Below are 23,088 nucleotides of genomic sequence, written 5' to 3'. Positions count from 1 at the left end.
TTGCATATGCAAATCTTTTCTTGCAAAAATGTTTTTGCATTTGCAAACTTTTTTTGCAAAAATATTTTAGCGTTATTTAGTGTTTTCAAACTAATTCTTTTTTGCTTTAAAAAAATATTTTTGCGATGGCAAACTTTTCTTTCTGCTTCCCAAAAATTCTTTTGCTTTTGCAAACTTTTATTTTCAAAAATGTTTGCGTTTGCAAACTTTTTTCTGCTTTAAAAAATATTTTTGCATTTTCAAACTTTATTTTTGCACAAATATTTTTGAATTTGCAAACTTAGTTTTTTTGCTTTCAAAAAATATGTTTGCATTTGCAAAAGAAAATTTTACATATACATATATTACATATATTTTTTTGCTTTCAAGAAATATTTTTGAGATTGCAGCACAAACATTTTTAGATGCGCAGTGCCTTTGCTTGATTTTGCGTTAAAATTGTCCCTGAGCATTACGTTTGTGCCACCCTAAGCAGCCTTCTGATTGGTCTAGATTCTATCCAATCAGGTGTCTCTTCCTCTCATTGTCTTGGGGACCAAGGCAGACTTTGGACTTTCTATTGGCGCTGTTTTTGGTCGGTATTCTAAAATCTTCAACCATTCTGGCCCGGTTCTCTTTGAACAGAACTCAGAAGGAGCAGCAAAGCTCAAATTTACCACTGGATTCTCTATTTATTCATGTTAGTGTAGCGACCAGCGTGTTTAAAGGGTAACCAAACCCTAAATCAACTTTTTTTATCTGTTGACTTCTATAAATGGGGCTTTAAAAGTGCTGTCTGTTGGTCATTGCTAAACTTTTGAAAAATTGAAATAAATATTTAATTCTTGAAAATATAGTCAAACACTGTGTGCTGCCCCCTACAGGTTGAATCGAGGTATTACAGTTTATTGATTGGTCAAACCATGAAAGTTTCAGAAATATCTCGTCATGATCCGCTGCCGCAGTAATTACAGTCCAGCCCTCAAGCCCCAGCCCTCTGAGTGGATTTTCACATTTCGGCTGTGGGTGGAGTCTGTTTGGTTACCCTTTAAAATGTCTTCACAGACAAAGTCAGGAAATAAATACTTCACTGGCTCCCTGTTCATGTTTTAAAATCTCCTCATGGACTTGCCCCAGTTTTCCTAACTGAGTTTTTAACTGTTCGCAGTGATTCTAGAGGTTTTTTTCTAGAGACCGCCACAGGTGAACCGCGCTGTGGAAAGGGAACACTGTATTGTTCTTTTTGATGGTGGGGGGTGGCTTTCAAGATGGAGACACAGACTGCAGAAGAGGAGGTTAAAATGTCACATTATTTCTGAGTCTCAATCTCAAAGCTAGATAGGTTAAAAAAAAAAAAATCATGCGTCTCTGATATTGTTCAGGGCAAATGTGGAGGTGGGCCGCATCCGGCCCGCGGGCCGTAGTTTGGGGCAAAATGATAAAAAACCTTGAATGTCAAGCAAAATCGTTTATTTTCTCTACTGTACAGCAAAAGTTTCTCAAAGGTTTTCCTTTTCCAGCACAATCGTAAAAATCAAAGTACTTCAGTTTTAGTCCAGATGGTGGCGCAAAGCAGTGACCTGGCGTGCAAAAGCCTTCAGAGTCTAAAGAGATCGACTGTCCGCGTTTGTCTATCCGCAAACCTGGCAGTCAGACTCTGTCGTTTCCTGAACTTCCCACTCCAGTTTTCCGGCCTTCTTTCTTTCCCAGTTTCACTTGCTCGCCCTCCTCCTCGTGGAGTGAGGGGACCTCGACTTCCCAGCATCAGCGCTCCATGGATGTCCTCCTTCATTCCTTCTCCCTAAATGTAAAGTCACAAACCAGAGAGAGGTGGTCGGATGGGTAGCTGTAGGATGGAAGCCGGTCCGGTCCGATCTGCTCCTCGGTGGGCATGTCCAGAACCGCGTTCACTCTCAGGGTGTCTTTTGTGTACCAGATGTAGTCCAGAGTGGAGCAGCATTCCCCCGTGGCCCGGATCTTCCAGGATGTGTACTTTGGTTCTGTTGAGCCGTCTTGGCTGAGTTTTTTGTAGGCGGAGTCCAAACCGAGAGGAGAAACGGCGAAGTGGCGGTAGACGTCCTCCGTTGGGACGGCGTTGAAGTCTCCGCAGATGAGCAGAGGTATGTTGTCGTCGCCGAGCCCGGCGGAGAGCTTGTTGGTCAGATTCTGGAGCTGCCAAAGGAGGTCGGATCCTTGAGCGCTGCGAAGCCACTCCCACCCGGAACGAGCCTTCAGGTGCGTCACGGCGACACACACGAAGTTTCCCGTGATGCGGCAACGCAGAGTGGTCACTACAGCAACCTGTAGAAGGAGGACGCTACGTGAGAGAACGCCTCCTTTTTGTTTTTGGAAGAAGGTGTCATGATACCCACCTGGTTAGTGGGGATCATGATGGCGTAGAGCCGCGTGCTCGTGCTGTCCAGCAGCTCAAATCTGGAGCGGTCATAAAAGAGCGCGCAGCCGTCGGGGCCGTTGTTGCCCTCCACATCCAGACACGGGGAGTAGGGCTTGGGGCAGAAGTGACCGCTGTACCCCAAACCTGCCAGGACGGGTTCAAAGGTGTCGTAGTAGTGGTCGACTTCCTGCAGACACAGGATGTGAGGTCGGTAGGTGAGGATCTCCTCCAGGAGGAGACATTTTCTCTGGGACCAGCAGAGGGCGTCCAGGGGACACCGGACGAAGTTATCCACGCCTTCTCCCAGAGCTGAGGGACACAAGAGACAAAGCCGGCGCCGGATTAATGCAGACCTGAGGTAACAATAAATGTGGAGCTCAGTTACTGTCATGATTACAGTCAAAAATGACATCTATTATTATTATTATTATGCTTGTTTGACAACTTTATTCACTCCTTTCTGTTGTAACTAGGGCTGAGTATTGATAATAATTTCAAGATTCGATTGGATTTACTAGATTGATTCAATTCTGATTTTTTTAAGACCCCCCTTTTTAACTGTTAACACAATAATTCTAGTAGATTTTGAAGGAGAAAAGCGGCGCAAGCCGCTTTTCTCCTTCAAAATCTACTAGAATTATTGTGTTAATGGTTGAAAAGCTGCTGTAAATCAAAGAACATAAACATAAAAACGTCACTTTCTTTCATCCCAGAGTCAGTCTGCTGTACCTTGTGCCAGGATGTTCCACTGCATCACCCTGACGGGGCTGTTGGGGGCGCCGTTGTCATTATTGAGGTGAACGAACTGCCTGTGGAGGCGAGGGGGCCGGTCCCTGAGCGCCTCCTCGCACTGACGCAGCAGCTCCTCTGGATCGGGAGGACGGACGGAGGAGCCGTTCTGCTGCTGCCACACAACAATCCCATCATTCAATGTGTCCATAAGAAAAGACAGATTAAATAAACGAGGATCAACCAACCTGATGGAAATCTGGATCCAGGTTTGTGACGTCCAAATGGTGGGGGTCCAGGTAAGGGCGGGGGGAGCTGTTGCTGCCCAGGCTCTGAGTCAGGGTGCTGTACAGCCTGGTGGCCCCTCCACCCATCGGACACACTGCTGGGGGACAGAGGAGACGCTCATTCCAACGTGACCGTTTGACGTTCCAGCTGCTGGGATTAACCTCCACCAAAGTGGCGTTTGCCGTGACGGCGAGGTTTTAGTCACATCACAGCCAGATAATAATAACAGCTGTTGCCAAAATGTTGCCGGGAGGCTTCATCCTATCGATCCATCCTCAAACCCATTTATTCTATTTTTAGAAGCAGCAAAGAATAGAGGTCACAAGAGTTTCTGGAATGTTTACGTTCATTTTAGATGAGATAAGCCACACCCACCAAAACAAAAGCACTCGAAACAACTAAGTTTGTTTTTGAGTTTCAGTGACTTTATCTCTGAAGTTTCGACACCTCTCTTATCTTGGACATGTGGCTCTTATATCCCTTTATTGTGGCTCTTTAACTTTACTGAAAAATGTCAACGATTGAATAAATTAGAGATTGTTTAGTTAAGTTTGGTCATTTCTGCTTGGATTTTTAAGGTGTCAAGCAATTAAGCAAAAAAAGTTTAATTTACTATCTAAAATTCTGTAGAAATGTTCTTTAAATTTTTATTTTTCATTTATAATTAGTCAAATAAAAGTCTCTAATTTTTTTTTGATAAATTACACAAATGCAGCTTAGACTGATTAAAATGGTTTAGAATTGTGTGTTTTCAATAAAAAGCTCAGTTTTTTTTAAATAAATAGACTCTACAAAAATATACATTTTTAAGATTAAAAGAAAAAAATACACCAAAATTCTAATCATAAAATAATATCACGGTTAATTAATTTAAGTAAAGCTGCAGCAGGAGGACCTTTTTTGTAGGGGTGGGTTTCAATTATAATTTACAGAAATTATTCGATTCGATTCCGATTTTTTTTTTAATTCATTCGATCCACTCAATTCAATTCTGAGTTTACACATTTGTTTAGAAATACATGAAAAATCTACTGTTTTGAATATATTTATTTTAATCTGATACAGTTCCCATCCCGTAACATTTTCTAGTAAAATACAGATTGTTAATATCATCCAGAGTTACATGGTTTCTCAAAAGGAGAAGTTCTAACAGAAATGTTCAGATTATTAAAATTGTTAATGTTTATTAACATTAACATTATTAACATTGTAAACATTGTTCTGCTTCTCCTGGAGGGCGTTTCAGTTTGGCCACTAGGTGGCGATTGTGTTACAGTATTACACCTAATTCCAGAAGAAGAAGACAGTATGAGGAAAAACAATGTTTTAGACCACAAATGGTTACTTTAAAAATGCCTGAGAGTTTATAGATATTAATTTATTCAGAAATGTATGTTCAGGTCGACCGATCGTTAGCATTAGCAGTCCTGTGGAAAATTCCATTAAACATTAGCATCAAGCTAGCGGACTTTAGCTTTATGTGGTGATCGATTTATATTTTTATAAATCGATTATTGATTTATTATTACTATTTGATCCATGGTTTGGTGCGTTGTCATGATAACACGATAGCCTCAAATGCAGCAAAAAAAGCTATTGCGATTAATCTTTTCCTAGGTTTGCGATTATTTTTTTTTTTTATCGATTTGCGACCCTAATAGAAACATTTTGACACTATTGTAATTCAATTATTGTATTATTTAAAAACTAAATTTATAATTAAGCGCTTGAAAAAAAAGTATAAATATTGTACATTTTTAACGATTAACGACTTTGTGGCTCTCATTAGGTTCCGGTCTGTATGAAACTAGACTCAATGGCTCTTCTAGCGTTAAAGGTTGCTTAGACAAAAACTTTTACAACATCTTTTGAACGAGCGAGAAACAAAGGAAAAGATCCCGAAGAACCAAAGAGTCTGTCAGTTTATTCAACCAAGGGGATTTGTTTTGCCCCCCCTCCCAACTAACTGCCACCCCTGTCGACTATGCACACTGGATATAAATAGTTCATGATAAATGAAAAGCATCACCAGGTTTAGGCGGTAAAAATACCGCCGACTCAAAGATTTAACTCCAAATACTTTCATTTTTTCTTTCCTTCTAAAGCCAACCTTAGAACATGAGACAGTCCTCAATTTTCTGACACAAAATAATTTTAAATTTTATTTATATAGCCCAACATCACAAAAGAGTTTTTGTTTAGATATAACTGGACACCTTTAACCTTTTCTGGTCCAAATGGACCTGATTGTACTTTTTAAAAGCTCATAACTCTAAAAATCAAAAGTTTTAACTCTGATTTGAAGTGAACGCTCAGATCTTCAGTGTCGAATCCAATGATGGACTCAGCCTGCAGATCTACAATCTACTCAAACAGATCTTCTGCTTAAAGTTAAGCTGATAATGTCCTTTTTAGGTGAGTTTTCATTGTCAAAGCTGAAGGAAAAAAAGATGTCATGATGCACACGAGAGCGGAAGCTGACCTCTGCTCTGCCAAACAAATCCTCATGACGAACTTCTCCCTCTGCAGATTAGCCTGAGCAGATACAGTCACTGTTTCCTACGTCCTTTACAACGTCCTTCAGCTTTTACTTAATAATCTTAAACTTTAAAAATCTAAGAAATCACAGCTAAATTGATGCATGGGAACAGAAAGACATGCAGATTTGCTGCTTCTTACCCATAGTCTGCATGGTTTTCTTGCTGCGCTTCAGTGAAACCGCCTTTCAGTGTCTCTCAGCATCAACTGCTCGCTCTGCGACTAAAGACAAACCTCTGAGCTGGCGCTATTTAAAGCCTCCCGCGGAGACGGCGGGATTAGGAAGTGGGACGTCACACGGCCATATGGAGAATTACAGGTCGCATGCGGCTGAACTGGTTCAGTGGGTTACTCACTTCTGGCAAATTGATTGCTGCTGCATAACAGCGGAGCGCTGCTGCACACCTGCAGGAGTTCAAAAAAACATCTTCCCGTGTCTGACTTATGTAAAAGCACTTGCATGACCAAAAACTGTCTGTCTGAGCGTACAGGTGTGTAACTTTCCGTATTAGGCCGGTACTTTTCCAACATTTAAACTTTTATGGTTTTATATCAAAAGAAATGCAAAAATAGATTTAAAGCTTTAAGCTTTTTACAGACTTGGAAGGAAAAGAGCAACTAAAATTTAAAAAAATTAAACTTTTCATTGTCATTTTTACCCTTTTTTTTAAGATCTTGTATTGATGAGACAGAAGTACTTCTTAAAGACTTTTCTCTGAAATTCCAGAGATTGGTGGTGGAGTTAAAGCGTGAATAATAATCCGAGTCTCGTGCGCCACTTGAACCCCTTTCACGTCATTTTCTCGACCTCTAAATCCCGATTTTGTTTTCCTGGAATGTGTTTTGTCACCAGAAAAGAAAAAGCAACCCCGCATCATAATACTTCCCCCACAAGCTGCTCTCTGTAGGTGAGTCAGATCTTCTTCCTCTGAACTCTTTTCTAGATTTAATGGACGATAGATAGCAGATTTTAAGAACTCGATGACATTTGAAACTCCTCTTTCATGCAACAGCAACAGTGCTTTTCCAAAGGAGGATCAGTTTTTGGAGCTTCGCCTGAGGAAACCTCTGCTTGGTCTGGCTATAAAAACAAGGGCTGTCCCTTCTGGTATTTCAGACATGCTGCAATTATTGATACGAGTCCGGCAGGTTTTCTTACTTTCAAATTAACTTGCAGGTGTTTTAAAAACTCCATTGGGCCTTGAAGGGTCAGAAAGTGCGTTTATAGGACTCCTATGTGGCATTTTGGTTCTAGTTTATTTATCAGTTTTAAATGATATCATAAAGGTTAACACCAATCTACTAACAGTGATTACATAGCCTTCTAAAAATGAAAATGTTAATGTGTTCTTGTAGCCTTTTTATCATGATAGATTACTTTATATTTGGAAAATTAAGTTTCAATTTTGAGTATTCTTTTATCAAATCCTGGCAAAAGTAGATCAAAAGATAATCTTGTGGAACTTTATTGTTTATTTTTGGTAAAAATGGGAATATTATAAGCTATTTAAAATTACTTTTGCATGTTGTTTCTGAAATGTGTTTATTCATTTGGCGTGAAGGCTTTTCTGAACAGGTTTTAAGATTCAGGAAGTAGTTAAACAATTTCATTTTTACTTTATACTTATACTTTTGTTTTTAGTTTATTGGGAATTTTTCTGCTGAATTTGATGTTTTGTTCTCATTATCTCTCACTTGTCTTGTTGTTTTTCACCTATATGACTTGTATAAGGTGCTTTGAACAAAGCTTTAAACGTGAGTTTGATAAATCTGACTTTATGATTTATGTCTCAGATTTGTCTTGCATGATGAGCTAAAACCTCTGTGGAAATATCTTACATTCATAAAATAATCCTGCTGGGGGTTTTTTTGCCTTAAGATGTTTTCAGATGCTGCAGATTCTTGTGTTTTTGCAGAAAAAAAATGTTATTTTTTATCATTTTGCGGCTGAAAGTTTTTATGTGTCAGCGTGTCGCAACTCAAATGATCTGAAGTTAGCATGAAAACAAACTGAACGTTTTGTTTATGCTTAGAGATTCTTGGACATTTTATCACAACTGATGAGAGATTGGTGTTCATGAATAAAACTACAGAGCTGCAAATTCCAATTTGCATCGGCAAAAACACTCGATTGCTAATGAAAATAATTTGTTTTATTAAAATAGAAACTACAAGGATTTTCAATTAAAAAAAAAAGGAATTTCTTTCCCCCTTTTACCATCTCCAAAAAACTAAGCGCTACACCTGAGGCTGCAGGTGAGCACAGATTGTGAGGGAGGAGTCAAATCCAAACCATATTAATCAATATATTTATTTAATTCACACAACCTTTTACCTTGATTTGGCTCTGTGGGCTCCTCCCTTCACGGCGGCAGACTGCACGTGGAAAACATGTGCAGCTATTTGGTAACTACTTCCTGAGCCTGTTTTCTGCAGAAGCGCTGCAGTGATTGAACAAACACAGCAGAGGCAACTTAAAACAAGTTCCTGTCACTCGTGGAGCCCTGCATGGCCAGTTTGTTACATAATTTAGTGTTTTGCTAAACTCACTGCTTTGTTTTTGTGCATTATCAATAAAGCAATTCTAGGAATGTATAACATGGACAGAGATATGGAAAATGTATCTTTGTTTTTATAAATATTCCACTATTTACAAAGAGGTTTTCTAGTAGTGCAAAATTTACCTCTAGAATGTTCTTATGGAATTAATGCGAGAAATTCAATAATTCCTTTTAAAGAAGTCTCAAATCTGTAAAAAAACAGAAAGAAAAAATATATTTTAGGGAACTTCCAGTAAATGATTAGTTTGAGTCAGCAACATTATCTCAGCAGAAGGAAATCTAATTTAGCAATTCTCAAGTTCTCCTAAAAAGAATTGCTTTTATTTTTACTCACACACACATTACAATATCATGAAAGTGTAAATATATATCCTTTTAAAATAATGTAACTTTTACAGAATATAGATTCTGGGCCCACTTTTTAATTGATTTCATGTTTTTATTTGTTTATTTCATATAAATTCAGGTTCCAGCTTCACAAAACAACGAAAATGGGATTTCATAAAATTACAGTTCTGTGTGAAATCACCATTTACGTCTCAGTTTTTGCAAAAAGATTAAGGCAGAATTTGTGATCACATCCTTTAATAAGATGGACAGAGTTTGTGTGGAGATTTCACATTGGACCTCCTGACTCGTTTTCCTCCCAACCCCTGGACATCGATTCCAGATGAAAGTCACGTTCCTTCCATCTGAAAACAGAACCTTGGACCGCTGGACAACAGTCCAGTCCTTCTCCGGCTCAAAGGTGTCACAACTCGAGGAACCTGACAGTTGTAGCCCATCTCCCAAATGTGTCTGAATGTGGTAGTTTTTGAGGCTCCACCTCATTCCACTCTTTCTGGACATCCTCAAGGTTCTTTAACCTTATCCTTTTGAGGCCCACGCTCGTCTCTGGTGCATCTTGTTCTGCTACATTTCTCCCTCCCATTAGTTTTTCCATTGATCTGCTCGGACACAGAACTCTGTGAACAGTCAGCCTCCTTCAGCCGTGAACTTTAGTGTTTTATCGAGAATATGGAGGGGATCAAAGATGCTTGTCAAGTCTAAAGTCTTTCCCATCATGAACCCAACTGAGACCACTGAACCAAACTGGACCAGCCTAATTAAGTGGGCTCCGTAAGGTTTTAAAGTGGGCAGAAAATGTGGGCCCTGATTGAGTTTGTCCACAGTTTCTGTGGTGGCTCCACCTGTGTTTACCCACCTTGGCTTAAGTGGACACTCAGTGGGTTAGCTTGTTATGCTAGCCAGCCGCCTGGACAGCAGAGCTCGCAAGCTCAACACAGCTGAGCTCGCTGGCATGCTTCAGCGGAGCTTGCTAGCTCAATATAGAGGAGCTCGCTAACTCGATACAGCAGAGCTCGCTGTAGAGGAGCTCGATAGCATGCTACAGTGGAGCTCACAAGCTCAATAAAGAGGAGTATCGCTAGCTCAATACAGTGGAGCTCGATAGCATGCTACAGTGGAGCTCACAAGCTCAATACAGAGAAGTATCGCTAGCTCAATACAGAGGAGCTCGCTAGCTCGATACAGCAGAGCTCGCAAGCTTGCTATAGAGGAGCTCGCTAGCATGCTACAGTGGAGTTCACTAGCTCAATGCAGAGGAGCTTGCTAGCTCGACACAGAGGAGCTCACTAGCTTGACACAGCAGAGTTCGTTAGCTCCCTTAGAGGAGCTCGCTAACATGCTTTAGTAGAGCTCTCTTCAGCGGAGCTCGCTAGCACGCTACAGTGGACATCGATAGCTCAAAAAAGCTGACCTCACTAGCTCAATACAGAGGAGCTCGATACAGCAGACCTTGCTACCTTGCTGTAAAGAAGCTTGCTAGCATGCTGCAGTGGATGTGGCTTCAGTGGAGCTCCCTAACATGGTGCTTGATAGGTAAATACAGCTGAGCTTACGAGCATGCTACAGCAGAGCTTGCTAACTCAGCTGGCTAGCGTATCGAGCTAACCCACTGAATCCCCACCTAAGTCAATGTGGGCAAACACAGTTGGGGCCCACATTTTCTGCCCACTTTTACACCATATGGAGCCCACTTGGCTTTGCTTGCAGGGAGAGTTTTGTAGAAGATTAATTGGTAAACGCAGTTAAAAACATTTATGTCCTGGAAAATGTGAGCAGATTTCTCCACAGTTTTTTCATTTTGTGAAACTTTTTTGTGGTTTTATGAGCTGGAACCTCAATTTATCTAAAAATTAAAAAAAAGCTAAATCAATTCAACATTAGGCCATGAATCTCTATTATTCTATAAAAGCTTTTTTATTGAATTATCGAAATTAATTCACTTTTGCAAGACATTCTAATTTTTTAAAAGGGTTTATACATATTTGTGTATACATTCAAACACGTGTGCTGGTAGAGAGAGATAACATTCATGTGAACTGGAGCTGCTGTTAAAGGTCAGAATGTGAGCATGTCAACATTCTCCATTTACTCCTCACAAGATTTTTTCAAAATCCCCCAAGGCTTCTTGCAGAATTTTCTTTTGACATTTACATTTTTTTTTTTTACTTTTTCTTCAATTTCTTAAAAACACTGTTAGTGACCCCTGACTTTGAGGCTGAGTAGATTTATCTTTTATTTTGCAAACTTTTATTTATTTTTTTCCTTACTTTGGCTAAAACATAACAGAGGACTAAGATGGACCGATTGATTAAATAACTTTTAGCATGAATACAAAGTCAGCATAAAAACATTTTAATCTAGTTCTATTAATTTGCTATTAGGACATTAAAAATGTTTTAGCAAATGGATAAGTAGATATTTTAATAAGAAATTCAACTTGTAAAGATGTTAGTACTTTATTTTCAGGACAAACAATACAAATTCTGTTGTTTATTTGTTCTTGTGTTCCAATTCTGTACATTACTCAAGTAAATCAGTTTAAAAACAGTTTTACAATTTCAGGTTAAGAGAAAAAATCTTGAACAGAGGAATTTTTTCATAAAATTGATCCTTCCATTGTTTATCAATAAGTTTTTTTTGTGCAGCCTGACCAGAACATGAGCGAAACCTGGGGTCTTGTGACGACTCAACGTCTCATGTGAGCGTGTCGGGGGGCTCGGACGTAAAGGTCACGCGTGCTTGCTTTCCGTGGTGTTAAGTTGCTTGAGTTCTTTTTGACCTTCAGACAGCCGGTCTCCTCCACAGAAGCTCCCAGCTAACCCAAACAGACGCTGACAGACAGACATGAGTTCTTTCAGTCAGGAAACTGCAGCTTGTTTGACTGCACAAACAGGACAGAGAGAATGAAGATGAATGTGTGAAAGTTTCCTCTCTGGGTGAATGGAAGTCTGTAGTGTGGGTACATACTACAGATACACACACAGAGAGATACACATATCACTATACAATACATATCGCGATATATCCTAAGACTGTTTCAGAACGTTTTTTCCCTTTTTCCAAGTAGTACATGTCTCATAACAACAAAAACTGCAAGGCTGACAAAACCACTTAGACCAGGAGTGTCAAACTCAATCACACAAGGGGCCACAATCCAAAACACACCGAACAGGATAAACATTTATTGAACACACAAAAACTACAATTTTAAAACTTTAAACCGTAACTTTTTAACATAATTATAAACTATATATATAGCATTACCTGTGATAATGCTAGTGTGAATGCTGTAAGCTGAATTTGGCCACTGAAGATGCTGAAATTGATAGCTAAAAACGGTGAAGCTGATAACACTGAAGTCGATAGCCAGCTAAAATATTAGCTAAATGCCAAATTAGCCTAAAAAACTTAAAAAAAAAAGGAAATTAGCCAAAGCAGCTAGCATGTAGCTGAAATATTAGCTAAACTCCAAAAACAGCCTAAAAAATCTTAGTAAATACCAAAATAGTCCAAAAAGCTATAGCAGAATGCCAACTTTTAAAACTTTAAAACTGAAACTTTTTAACATAATTATAAATAATAAAAAAACAGGAATATTATTCTAGAATAAATCAACTTAAACACTAAATAACTTTCAATATTTTACTCTCCATGAAAATATATTTAATCAAAATTATACCAGTTAGAAATAAGTACAAGAAAACATCGGGCCGTTAATAACAATAAAATAAAATGATCTGGAGGCCCGGAAGGAATTACCCGGCGGGCCGGATCCGGCCCCCGGGCCTTGACTTTGACACGTGAATCAGACAGAACATTTAGCTGGTTCACCCCAAGCCTGCTGTCTCTTCACATCTTTTGTGTTACACTCTCCCTCCGATCATCTTTTATTCTATTTTAAAAGCGTTCCCAGTAATCTTTTAATTTATTCTGTTTTTAGCTAAAATCGTACACAGTTTTTGCAGGAATTCATTAAAATATGCTTCTGAGTTGTGGGCAGAACTGCTGGCAGAGAGTAAGCCTTCCCAGACTTCCCATCATCCCTTTGTCTACACTCTCCTAACATTATTGTGCATCAGAATGGAGCAGAGCAGGGAGAACCTAGGTGTTGGGCCTATCAAAGTGAGTATCGATACCAAGGTGAAGTATCGACACTAGCATGATTAGATCGATACTTTTGTTGCAGTTTTTGAGTAAAAACCTGCCCAATCTGACAACCAGCGCATCACCTCCTCACACCTTTCTCCTCATCTCCCTGCAGAGGAAGTCATTGAAGAGCCAAATATTTGCAGTTGTTTAATTTTTTCTCTTTTGACTTTGATATTTGATGACTGATTTTATTTTTTAAATATGTTTGTGGTGATGTTATACTTACATTTTTGCATTTTTTTAAATTTATCACTAGTTATTATTATAATGGTAATATGCCATTATTAATACAAATGATCATAATTTGATGTTTGTTCATAACAGATTGCTGTAATTAATTGTAATTAACTGTAATTAGTCACTTTTGATTGAAGAAAGTCTCAGTCTTGTATTTTAGTATACACTTACCAAAAAAAGTGTATTTCTGAAATTATTCTATGATACAACATTTCAAGAAAAAAGTATCGGTATCTGCTACAAGCTTTTTCAAAATGCATTATTTCATCTGCTCCTGATTCAAAACAATTTGAATAAGTAAGTCTTTATTTATATAGCAACTCACAAAGTGCATCACAAAAGCTAAAATATAAGACAAATCCATAAAAACAATATATATATTACTTAAATACAGATAAAATACGAATGGCATACCAAATGAAAGTTTGGGGGAAGGTAAAATAAAATTAAAGTATCAGCTAAAAGCTTTGGTGAAACAAAACGTCTTCAGTTGACTTTTAAAACACTCACCAGAGTCAATCTGGCGCAGTGATAGTGGGCGAGCGTTCCAGAGTTTTGGAGCAACTGTCTGAAATGCAAGATCACCTCTGGTTTTAAAATGAGTTTTTGGAACGTTTAAAAGGTTCAAAGCTTCAGATCGCAAGGAACGAGCAGGAGTGTAGGGCTTCAGGAGGTCAGAAAGACAGCTAGAGGTCTGTCCATGCAAAGTACTAAAAACTGATGTTAAAATCTTAAAATCTATTCTAAAACTAGTAGGAAGCCAATGTAACGATGAACTGAAAATCTAAATTTGGTTGCTTTTATTGTTGACACAGATGTGCTTTTGGTGGGAAATGACCAAGAAGTGGAATAGTTTTTATGTTGTTTTAATTGTTGACACGGAGTGGATAAAAGTTCTGAAAACAACAACAAAACAAAGAGTTTTGGGTGCAGCCCCACCCCCAGGACAGAATGGTTGGTATTTGGACGACTAATCCAGACAAATTTGACTTTCACTTTGTTGACAACAGCAGCCAGAAGTGACACTTTAGTCTGGTTTCACACCAGAACCCCTTTCAAATAGAAACTGTGTTTCATTCTGAGCATTCCTTTCAGCTTAATCTGACTTAATTGCCACTTTAGGAAAAACGTGCACTCCTTTTTCTGAGCACTTACCTCCTTAAAAAGCGTGATCTGATAATGTCCTCCGAATTCCAGGTTTTAATGAACTTCTTCAAAGCCGTGTTTGACCTGGCCCAGACTGAAGGGACAGAGAGGGTGTCTCCTCCAGCACGTGAGTGTCTTCAGGGAAAACACAGAGGAGGTGGCAGGCTGACCCTCCAGCAGCGAGGCAAGGTCACGGCACAGAGAGGGCTGCTCCCTACTGCCATCTGCAGGCTGGGATCACGCTGGAGACAGCCTGAGAAGAAAGAGGGCAACTATCCACTCTTAGAACTGAAAATCTCTCAAAAATGTCATGAAAAATCCAACTGAACATCCAAAGACTTTGCTTTTGTCCTTTTCTTTTTAATTTTCCAAAGAACAAAGCAAAGAGCTGTAGCTGGATCACTCCAGTCAGCAAGTCAAAATGAACTTCAGACATTGAACCAAGCTTGGCCCTGATGACTTCAGTGACCTGAAATCGATTCTCCACAGAAAAACAATAGTCTGTCTGTAGTTTAAAGAAAGCTTTTTTTTTAACTTGTTTTATTAACATTTAGTGCAAATCAGTAGTCATACCACACAAAAATGACAAAATCAGATACAAACTTAAAATTATTGTCTATAAAATCAATGTCTATTTTTACATGGATACGTTTAAAAGAAGCTTTGATAAATGTTTGAACATATTTGCTCAGTAAAAGTGCAAAAAATAAAGCGTCAAGAGAAAAAATAGTTTTAAGATCTCTTTATCGAGAGTTTCATTTTTGAGACTTAAATTCATGTCAAAGTAAAGGAAAAGTCCAAAATTTTGGAACTGGACTAAAAATTTGTCACCAAAGTAGGTTAAAACTGACAAAAGTGATTAAATAAAATCACTGAAAATCATCAGATATGACCATGTGTCAATATGCGACGACTGGGGGATGAAAAATGTGTTGATTTGGGAAGATGTAGGGCATTATTTTTCATTACTGAAGTGCCGAAATTGGCACTGATAAGGAACCGAAACCGAAACAAAAAGACTGCTTTGGCACCGGAACCAAATAAAACCCAATCGGGGCCCAACCCTACTAGGCAGCCCATTTGACTCCAGAAAGGCTTGAAATTCAGTCTAAATACCAGATACAGCAAAGCAGCCCAGACCATTAGAAACTGTCCCAATAGATGATGAGGTACCTGACCTCCAGCATCTTTTAATTTGGTTTCTGAGCTCTTTAAAGACCGACCCCGACAAAAATTGTATTTTGTGGCATTTTTTTAGACGATGGAGGACAACTATAAAAAAATTAAGCTTAAAATTGCATTTCTGATCATTTCTTTATTCAAAACATTATGAATCATGAGCAAACAATGCAGCTTGAAAAAGACTGAAAATACAAGCTCTCACTATTGGGAAGAGGAAATAGAGACGGGATTGCTCTGGTCCAGCGACCCCGCCCATCACTCAACGCCAAATTACTGCATGCATTACTGCTGCATGACAAACAATCATTATCCTGGAGGCCAAATATCGGTTTTCATTTTTCATTTTCAGTCTTGGTCTGTTTCTTGAAGACAAGTCGTGTGTCCTCTTACTAAGAGCCTAAAAGACCGTTGAGCTACTGTGTCAGGACATTTTCATTTTCTCCGAATGACTCTCTAATGTGTTGGCGTGCACGTGTCTGTTCTCTTTGCATCAGCAGCTGACTCCGGCTTTTGCTGTTGTTGTTGATCAGCAGCTTGTTTCCCCGCGCAACATAATGCGACGCTGCAGCTCTGCATCCAGAGCTTTTTCTTTGTAATCCGACCCGTGGTGGTGGGGCGCTTCACAATAGGGTTTGTGAATGGGTGAGCAGTCACGGCAAACAAGAGGGGGCTAAGCACACTCTGCAGGGGGGTGTCAGTGATGAACTGAGGCGCTCAGTTTACCATTTGTGACCTCAACACTTTAACAGCAAAGCTCCAGTGTTTATGTTCTTTGACTTGCTGTAATTTCTTAATTGTTAACAAGGTCAAAGTCACTCCAGTAGATTCTGAAGGAAAAGCGTCCGTGAGCCGCTTTTCTCCTTCAGAATTTACTGGAATGACTTTGACCTTGTTAATGGTTGAAAAGTTAAAGATTTTGTATTTAACACATTTGTAAAAACGTTGCTTAAACAAAGCAGTGTGACTTTAATTGGTGAATAATGTCATGAAAATACTAGCTTAACTCAGAATTAGCCCAACCTCAGCAATTGCCAAATTAGCCAAAAAAAAACTAGAACGTTGCGAAAATATTAGCTTAGCTCCAAATTAACTAAAATAAACATCACTAGATGCCAAATTAGCCAAAAAAGCTAGCACGTTGCTATGATACTAACTTAACTCCATTGTTGCCCAAAAAACCTCATTAGATGCCAAATTAGCCAAAATGTTAGAATGTGGCTAAATTACTAGCTAAATTCAAAATTAGCCTTGAAAACTTCGCTAGCATTAATTTCCTTAACATGCTGAAAGTTTTGATAGTCAACTTGCATAATTTGCAGAAAGTGCACAAATATTAGAAGAATTAAGTAAAAAAATATATATATATCGCAAAATTTACGCAAAATTTCAATAAATGCGTACAAATTCAATAATTGCAGAAGTGAGAGTAAAAGTATGGAGTTCCTGATTAAGCTGAATGTTTTTATTTGCATAAATTGCATACATTTGAAAAATATCCTTTTCATTTTTCATGGGGCTGAAAAATCGCATAAATTGTGTAAAATCTTAAAAAAAAAGTAAAATGTTTGAATACCAAAAGTACAAGCAGGGAAGTCCTTAACGACCTTACCGTTTTGATACCAAGATTGCAGAAACTGCTGGAAATGTGATTGAGTTTTCAAGAAACAAAAAAGGTATGGAGGAATAAATAAGGAATAATACTAAAGAGAAACGGGATCGGTATAATGTAGAATCAAATTGAGCCATCTCTGGTGTAACTTATGGATGTTTCTTGTGGTTACCAGACCTACAAGTTTGTATAGAGCTCAACTTTTTTTCTTTTTTTTTTTTTATCTAGGGCAGAGGTGTTGGACTCCAGGCCTCGAGGGGCCAGCATCCTTCTAGTGTTTCATAAACCTCGCCCCTATCTACTGCTGATTACCTGGAAAAGGTGTTTTTTTTGTCAATAAAAAGCTATATTGACAGGTTAGTTACAAAGAATGCAGCACACTGGTCTCAAGGGCTCGAGATTGACACCTGTTATCTCGGGGCGAGTTTTGACACCGCTAAACCCTGACCTTTGTGTGGCTTTGTTCCAGACTCGAGTCCATTTAAACATCACACTTTGGTTGTTTGCACTTCAAACATAAAAAGGTTAGGTTGGTTTAAAGGGTTGAGTCAAGAATGAATTACATTAAGTTAAATATTAAGGAAAAAGTCAGGAATAAGCAAAGTTAAGGATATTTTGACCTAAGTTTTGAAGATAAGTTAACAATAGGTCATGTTTTAAGGTTGAGTTAGGTTTTAAGGCTAATTTAAGAATGAGTGATGGTTTAAGGTTAAATTAAGGATAGGTTAAGTTTACAATAAATTAAGCTTTGTGGTTAAATTACATTACAAATGTGTTAAAGACCTACTTCGATCATCTTCTGATCTGTTGTAAAAGAATTTGTTTTTAGGGGGAAAAAAAAAAACTTGTGGCTGGACAATTCATGCTTAGCAACTCTGCCCTTACTCCCTGTCATCCATTTGTTCACCCTTTCTACCACTATCTTACAGCCCCCACACAACCTCAACCTCAATGGTGAGTACATCGGGGTATCTAGCCGTACAGCTTTGATCCAAGTGCTAGCTAAGTCGAAGAAAATGAAAAAGTTCATGGATCTATTTGTCTGCAAGTGGATTCATCGGAATGGAGCAGAGCAAGGTATTTAAACTCCTCCACCAGGGGTCCGGAACAAATCATTTTCCCAGTCTGAATACACCCATTAAGTTTGAATCGGTGAAATATCCTGACAAGGATTGCGAACCTTAGGACTCCCAGAATTTCTGCCTCTAGTTACTTTGCCCTGGCCAATGACCAAAGAAATCTTTAGTCACATGGTTTTGTTTACAAGCTTTGGTTCGAAACAGACAACAGTCTGAATACAGACCAAATGCAAGGTTTGGGTCTTGAATCAGACCAAATGATTTTTGCGGTCTGAATACACCCTAAGTTAAGGCTAAATTATTGCAAATTCAAAGATTAAATAAAGCATATCTTTCATTTTTAAAAAAGTTACGTTATCACGAGGACTTCTTCTAAATCCAGAGGCGAAAACGTTTCTGAAAACAGACTATTTTTGGATGTAAAGTTTAGTTTTTTTTTAAGTTGTAATGATTAGTATTGCTTTAGTGGGATAAAATAACTCCTCTATAGCAATTATCTGGTGAACTTACCATATTGTCCGGACTATAAGTCGCTCCGGAGCATAAGTAGCAGGAGCCAAAATATGCAAAATGAAGGAGAAAAAAACCAAACAAGTCACTCTGGAGAATAAGTTGCACATTTAAGAGAGAAGTCCAACATTTATGAACAAATTCAACAAGCCCAACGTAACATTGCCTTTGACAGCAAACACAATTCATGCGTCAAATTCGAGTCTGCTGCCTCTTTTGACGTGCGTCAAATTTAATGCTGAATGCTTGTCTAAAAATGTTGATGAGAAGAACAATCAGATTCTCGGACGTTTGTTTTGGACGCCATTTCTTCTGCGTTTCTGTCAGCAGCAAATACTCATTCAGAAACTTACAGTGCCCTCTAGTGGTTGTTAGTGGAAAACAACCACTAAAAGGCAACCGGTTGTTAGTGGGAAAATAACAAATATATTAGCCTATTTAAGTTTAAAAAAAAAAAAAAAAAAAATCACACATAAGTCGCACCCCTGGCCAATCTATTAAAAAAAAAACAACAACAAAAAATGCGACTTATAGTCCAGAAACTAATAGGAGCTTCACCTTATAGTCAACCTGAATACTGTTGACAATTTAAACAAACCAAAAGGTAAAAGTGCAGGTCAAAAATGTTAAAATATGGAATAAAAAACAGATTGGATTTTCCTGTTTTATTCGTTTCAATTACAGATAAATTTTAAACGCAGAGAAACTTTAATATTACCTTGATTAAAAATGATCTTTCCCAAAATCGTATGACTGCTATTATGTCGGTCTAGCAGTCTGTTTTTTCTCCCAGTCGTTTGCTAAAGTCCAGCATCTGTCTGTGCAGGAGAGTGCTGAAATGCAGCAGCTGCTGCTTGCGGTTCTTCAGCTGCTCCACCAGCGACTTCATGGACGTCAGCAGGACGCCGTCGCCGCTCTGATGGTCCTGAACCAGCAGCCGGTCCTCTTCAAAAGCTTCCTGTAATCTCTTCCGTAAGGCTTTCTGGTTGCGCCTGAACTTCTGGGTTTCCCACTCGTAGCGGTCCTTGTTCTCCACGGCTCCTCTGACGTCCTCCGTCATCTGCTGGATGCAAAGGCGGAGTCGGCGGTTTTCCGCGCTGACCTGCTCCAGCTTCACGCTGCTGTCGTAAACGCTCACCTCCACAGCTCTCAGCGCTGAAGCCTGCTCCTCCAGCAGCTCCATGTGTCGCGCTCGTGCCTCCTCCAGCTCTGCCTTTGTGTCTTCTTTGGGGAGCAGCTGCGACCTGGTTTTCTCCTCCACCTCCTGAATCATGATCTCCAGCTCCGTCCTCCTCCTCTTCAGCCCTAGAGCTAGTTCTCTCAGAGTGTCCCGCCTGGTCAAAGCCTCCTTCCACTTAGCCTCCACCTCCTTCAGCGTCTTCTCTTTCTCCTCCACCTCCCTCTGCTTCTCTCTGACGTTCTCGCTGATGCTCTCAGCCTCCGTGGTTTTCTCCTGAATGCTCTGGAGGAGGACACTCTCCTCTTGTCTGGACTCCACCTCCCGTTGGGCGACGAGGCTCTTCAGGATTTGTGGATCTGCACTTTGAGGCTGTCGCTGGTGCAGAGCGGCCTTCTCCTCCAGCAGCTCCTCATACCTCCTTACGTTGTCACTAACGTCAGCTTTCATCTTCTCCACGTGCTCCTCCTGCCTCCTCGTCTCCTCCTCCAGCTGCCGTCTGAGCTGCTTCATCTCATCTTCCAAGCCGCTGACGTTCTTCCTCTCTGCATGGACGCTGCTGAGCAGCTTCTCCCTGTTCTTCTTCAGGAGTCGCCCGTTGACCGCCTCTGTCTCCTGCAGCTCTTTGACCTGCCTGTCCATTAATCGGATCTCGTGGTGGCGTTGGACGATGGCGGCGGTGCTCTGATCCAGCTGCAGCTTGAGCCGCTTCAGCCGCTGCGACACGCGCAGAAGCTCCGCCTTTCCATCGTTTTCCTCAGCCTGCCTCCGCTTGTAGATCTCCTCCATTTGCGGCAGGGATTCTCGATGGAGCACCATCGCCGCTCGGCACACCACGATTTTAGCTTCCACCGCCGCCATTCGGTCCTGAAGCCTGTAAATCGTACGACTAAACACCTCCTTTAAGTCATCTAGCTCCTTTTTAAGATTCTGCTCCATCAGTTCTTGATGCATCCGGGTCTCATCTTCTAGCTGTTGCTCACACTGTTGCCGTGACGACTTCAGTCTGGCCACGTTACTCTCCAGTTGGGCCACATGAGCGTTGAGTTCCTCCAGATTTCTCTGCGCTTCTTCTTTCTGTTTGTTGACTCGGTCTAATTCTTGGTTTCTCGTCTTCACGGCTTCAACTTGTTGATCAGTTTCCTCCTGGATCTCCTCCACCTGTCTGGGGAGGCGGGCCTTCAGCTTGGGAAAAGCCTCCCGCTCCATACTCATGCCCTCCTCCAGAGTTTGGAGTTCTTGCTCCGCAGCAGTGATGGAGGACCTCATCTCCTCCATCAGCTGGGAGCTCTGCTTCAGCTTTACCTGCAGGCTCTGTTTTTGCACGAGGAGGTCATTGAAGGTTGCGACCACCTCGTCCAGGTCGCTCCTCCGCGCCTCCTGCTCTGCCTGCAGCTCCTTGCTGTGGATCAGAACCTCCAGCAGTTTGGCGGCGGCCTGCTGGTGGAGCTCGGAGGCGGTGCTGAGGTCCTTGCGCAGCGTCTCCATCTCCTCGGCGTGAGCTGCCCGGGCCGCGGCCGCGTGCGCTGTCACCTCCCTGCGCAGGCGCTCGTGGACGCCGCTCACCTGGTGCCTCAGCTTCCCGTTTTCGATAGTCTCCACCTCCAAATGCTCGTGAGCCGCGCGCCTGTCCGCCTCTAGCTGGGAGACCGCGGCGGCGATGTCCGACAGCAGGATGCTGGCTTCCCCGTCCTCCCTCAGCTGCCGGTTCAGCTCCTCCAGGTGCTCGAGGGCCACCAAGACGGCGGGGAACTCCGGGACCAAACAGGAAGCCATTTCTTTTTTAAAAACTGCTTCTGTTTGCCTCCAGCTTCACGCCGCGTCTGCTCGGATAACCGTTACCTTCGCTAAAACATCACATCGCCAAGGCAACAGCCGCCCGCCCCACCGAGGCCCGCGAGGGAGGTGTCGTAAAAACCATTACTCGTGTAAATGTCAACAAAATATGTGCCACAATGAAAATTACATTATACAGATAATAATAAACTGTTATAAATGCAAACAAGCATTTATGTGCTTACCTAAAGTGAAAGTCAGCAGACACAGACGTTCACGTTTGACCGCAGTTTCGACAAAAACGTCAGTGAAAGTCAGCTAACGTGCCACTGCCTGCTTGTGCAAAACCAGCTTTTATGTTGCCAGGTTTGATGGTTTGACGTAAACGAGTCCAATGGGTCTGCAACAGAGCAGGTCGGGTTCTGCTGAAACAGCAACACGTAAAGATTTAGATATCATTTCACTGAAATGATATCTAAGTCTAAAATTTTGCTATCTCCCTACATAATATTGAAATTTTATCAGGTTATTTTGTATGCTTTTGGTGTGTGTGTGGCAGCTGTACCTGCACTAGAAGTTTTATTGCCATAAAATAGTTAATGAGGGTTGGATTGATTCAGATGGAGCACTACTGAAGGCCTAGGTGTGAAATGCACGGCCCGCCACTGCATTTCAGAGAACGGCAGAATGGGATTTAAAGGTTTTACCAGAATTCGTTTAAACCAGCTTTTTCATTATTAACTTAATATTTTATTATCTGTCTTGGGTTTATTTCATGCCCCAGAAAATACTCAAAACATACAAACATTGGATAAAAATGAGTAAGGAGTCGATTATGGGGTAATTAATAATCAATAAGAAACATATTCATAAAGAATAAGTTGTATTCATAAAGATAAATTAGTATTCATAAATACAAAGTTGTGCACACATTTATATTTTGTGCAGAAAAATTATGAACACAACAACTAGTTTTATGTTTAACATGTCTCTTTTGAATACGACTTTTCTTTGTTTTGAATACAAATTTCTCTTGTTCACAAACTGTCAAAAATACGTCACAGGGTCACAGGCTTATACATCGATTGATCAAACTGCGCATGCCTGTTCACATTTATGTATTTCACTAAAATAAAATAGAAATTTTAAGAATGTTATTAATACCATAACGAAAAAAAAATATCTTGATAGCCATAGCTGTTGAAAATGTCATAAAACAGATCAAAATACAGCGATCTCTGACCACATTTTGTGGTTGTCAGCAGTTATCTTAGCTGTTTTTGTCTTTTCCATCCATTCTCTTAAGCTGCTTTTCCTCTCGGGATAACTGTGCTGGTAGAGCCTGTTCTGGGTAGTGATGGACGAAGACAAGGGTAAATCTGGAC

General features: G+C 40.3%; 2 protein-coding genes across 8 annotated transcripts; both read right to left on the bottom strand.

The window, feature by feature from the left end:
- Nucleotides 1–1,427: 1,427 nt before the first annotated feature.
- Nucleotides 1,428–22,095, bottom strand: LOC112157020 (nocturnin). Of its 7 annotated transcripts, XM_036213729.1 has the most exons (7): nt 21,949–22,095; nt 14,380–14,623; nt 8,614–8,678; nt 3,352–3,488; nt 3,104–3,278; nt 2,352–2,683; nt 1,428–2,280 (listed from the first exon to the last, which is right to left on the bottom strand). In XM_036213729.1, the coding sequence occupies exons 4-7, from the start codon at nt 3,475–3,477 to the stop codon at nt 1,768–1,770; spliced, it is 1,146 nt and encodes a 381-aa protein (XP_036069622.1). In that variant the 5' UTR covers nt 3,478–3,488; nt 8,614–8,678; nt 14,380–14,623; nt 21,949–22,095; the 3' UTR covers nt 1,428–1,767. The 7 variants fall into 7 exon arrangements, with proteins under 7 accessions (XP_036069622.1, XP_024145221.1, XP_024145223.1 ...); XM_024289453.2 differs by lacking the exon at nt 8,614–8,678; XM_024289455.2 differs by lacking the exon at nt 8,614–8,678 and having other exon boundaries at nt 3,352–3,485.
- Nucleotides 19,401–21,703, bottom strand: ccdc175 (coiled-coil domain containing 175). The gene has a single exon (XM_024290218.1). The coding sequence runs from the start codon at nt 21,701–21,703 to the stop codon at nt 19,520–19,522; it is 2,184 nt and encodes a 727-aa protein (XP_024145986.1). The 3' UTR covers nt 19,401–19,519.
- Nucleotides 22,096–23,088: the final 993 nt, after the last annotated feature.

Source organism: Oryzias melastigma, linkage group LG1 (genome assembly GCF_002922805.2).
Source record: "Oryzias melastigma strain HK-1 linkage group LG1, ASM292280v2, whole genome shotgun sequence".
NCBI classification, from domain to species: domain Eukaryota; kingdom Metazoa; phylum Chordata; class Actinopteri; order Beloniformes; family Adrianichthyidae; genus Oryzias; species Oryzias melastigma.
This window is presented reverse-complemented; position numbering and strand designations above follow the sequence as displayed.

Coding starts and splice junctions, on each gene's coding strand:
- LOC112157020 (XM_024289450.2), bottom strand. Junction 3,279..3,351: donor TGGATCCAGATTTCCATCAG/GTTGGTTGATCC, acceptor GTTGTGTGGCAG/CAGCAGAACGGCTCCTCCGT. Junction 2,684..3,103: donor GTGGAACATCCTGGCACAAG/GTACAGCAGACT, acceptor TGTGTCCCTCAG/CTCTGGGAGAAGGCGTGGAT.
- ccdc175 (XM_024290218.1), bottom strand. CDS start 21,703: ATGGCTTCCTGTTTGGTCCCGGAGTTCCCCGCCGTCTTGGTGGCCCTC.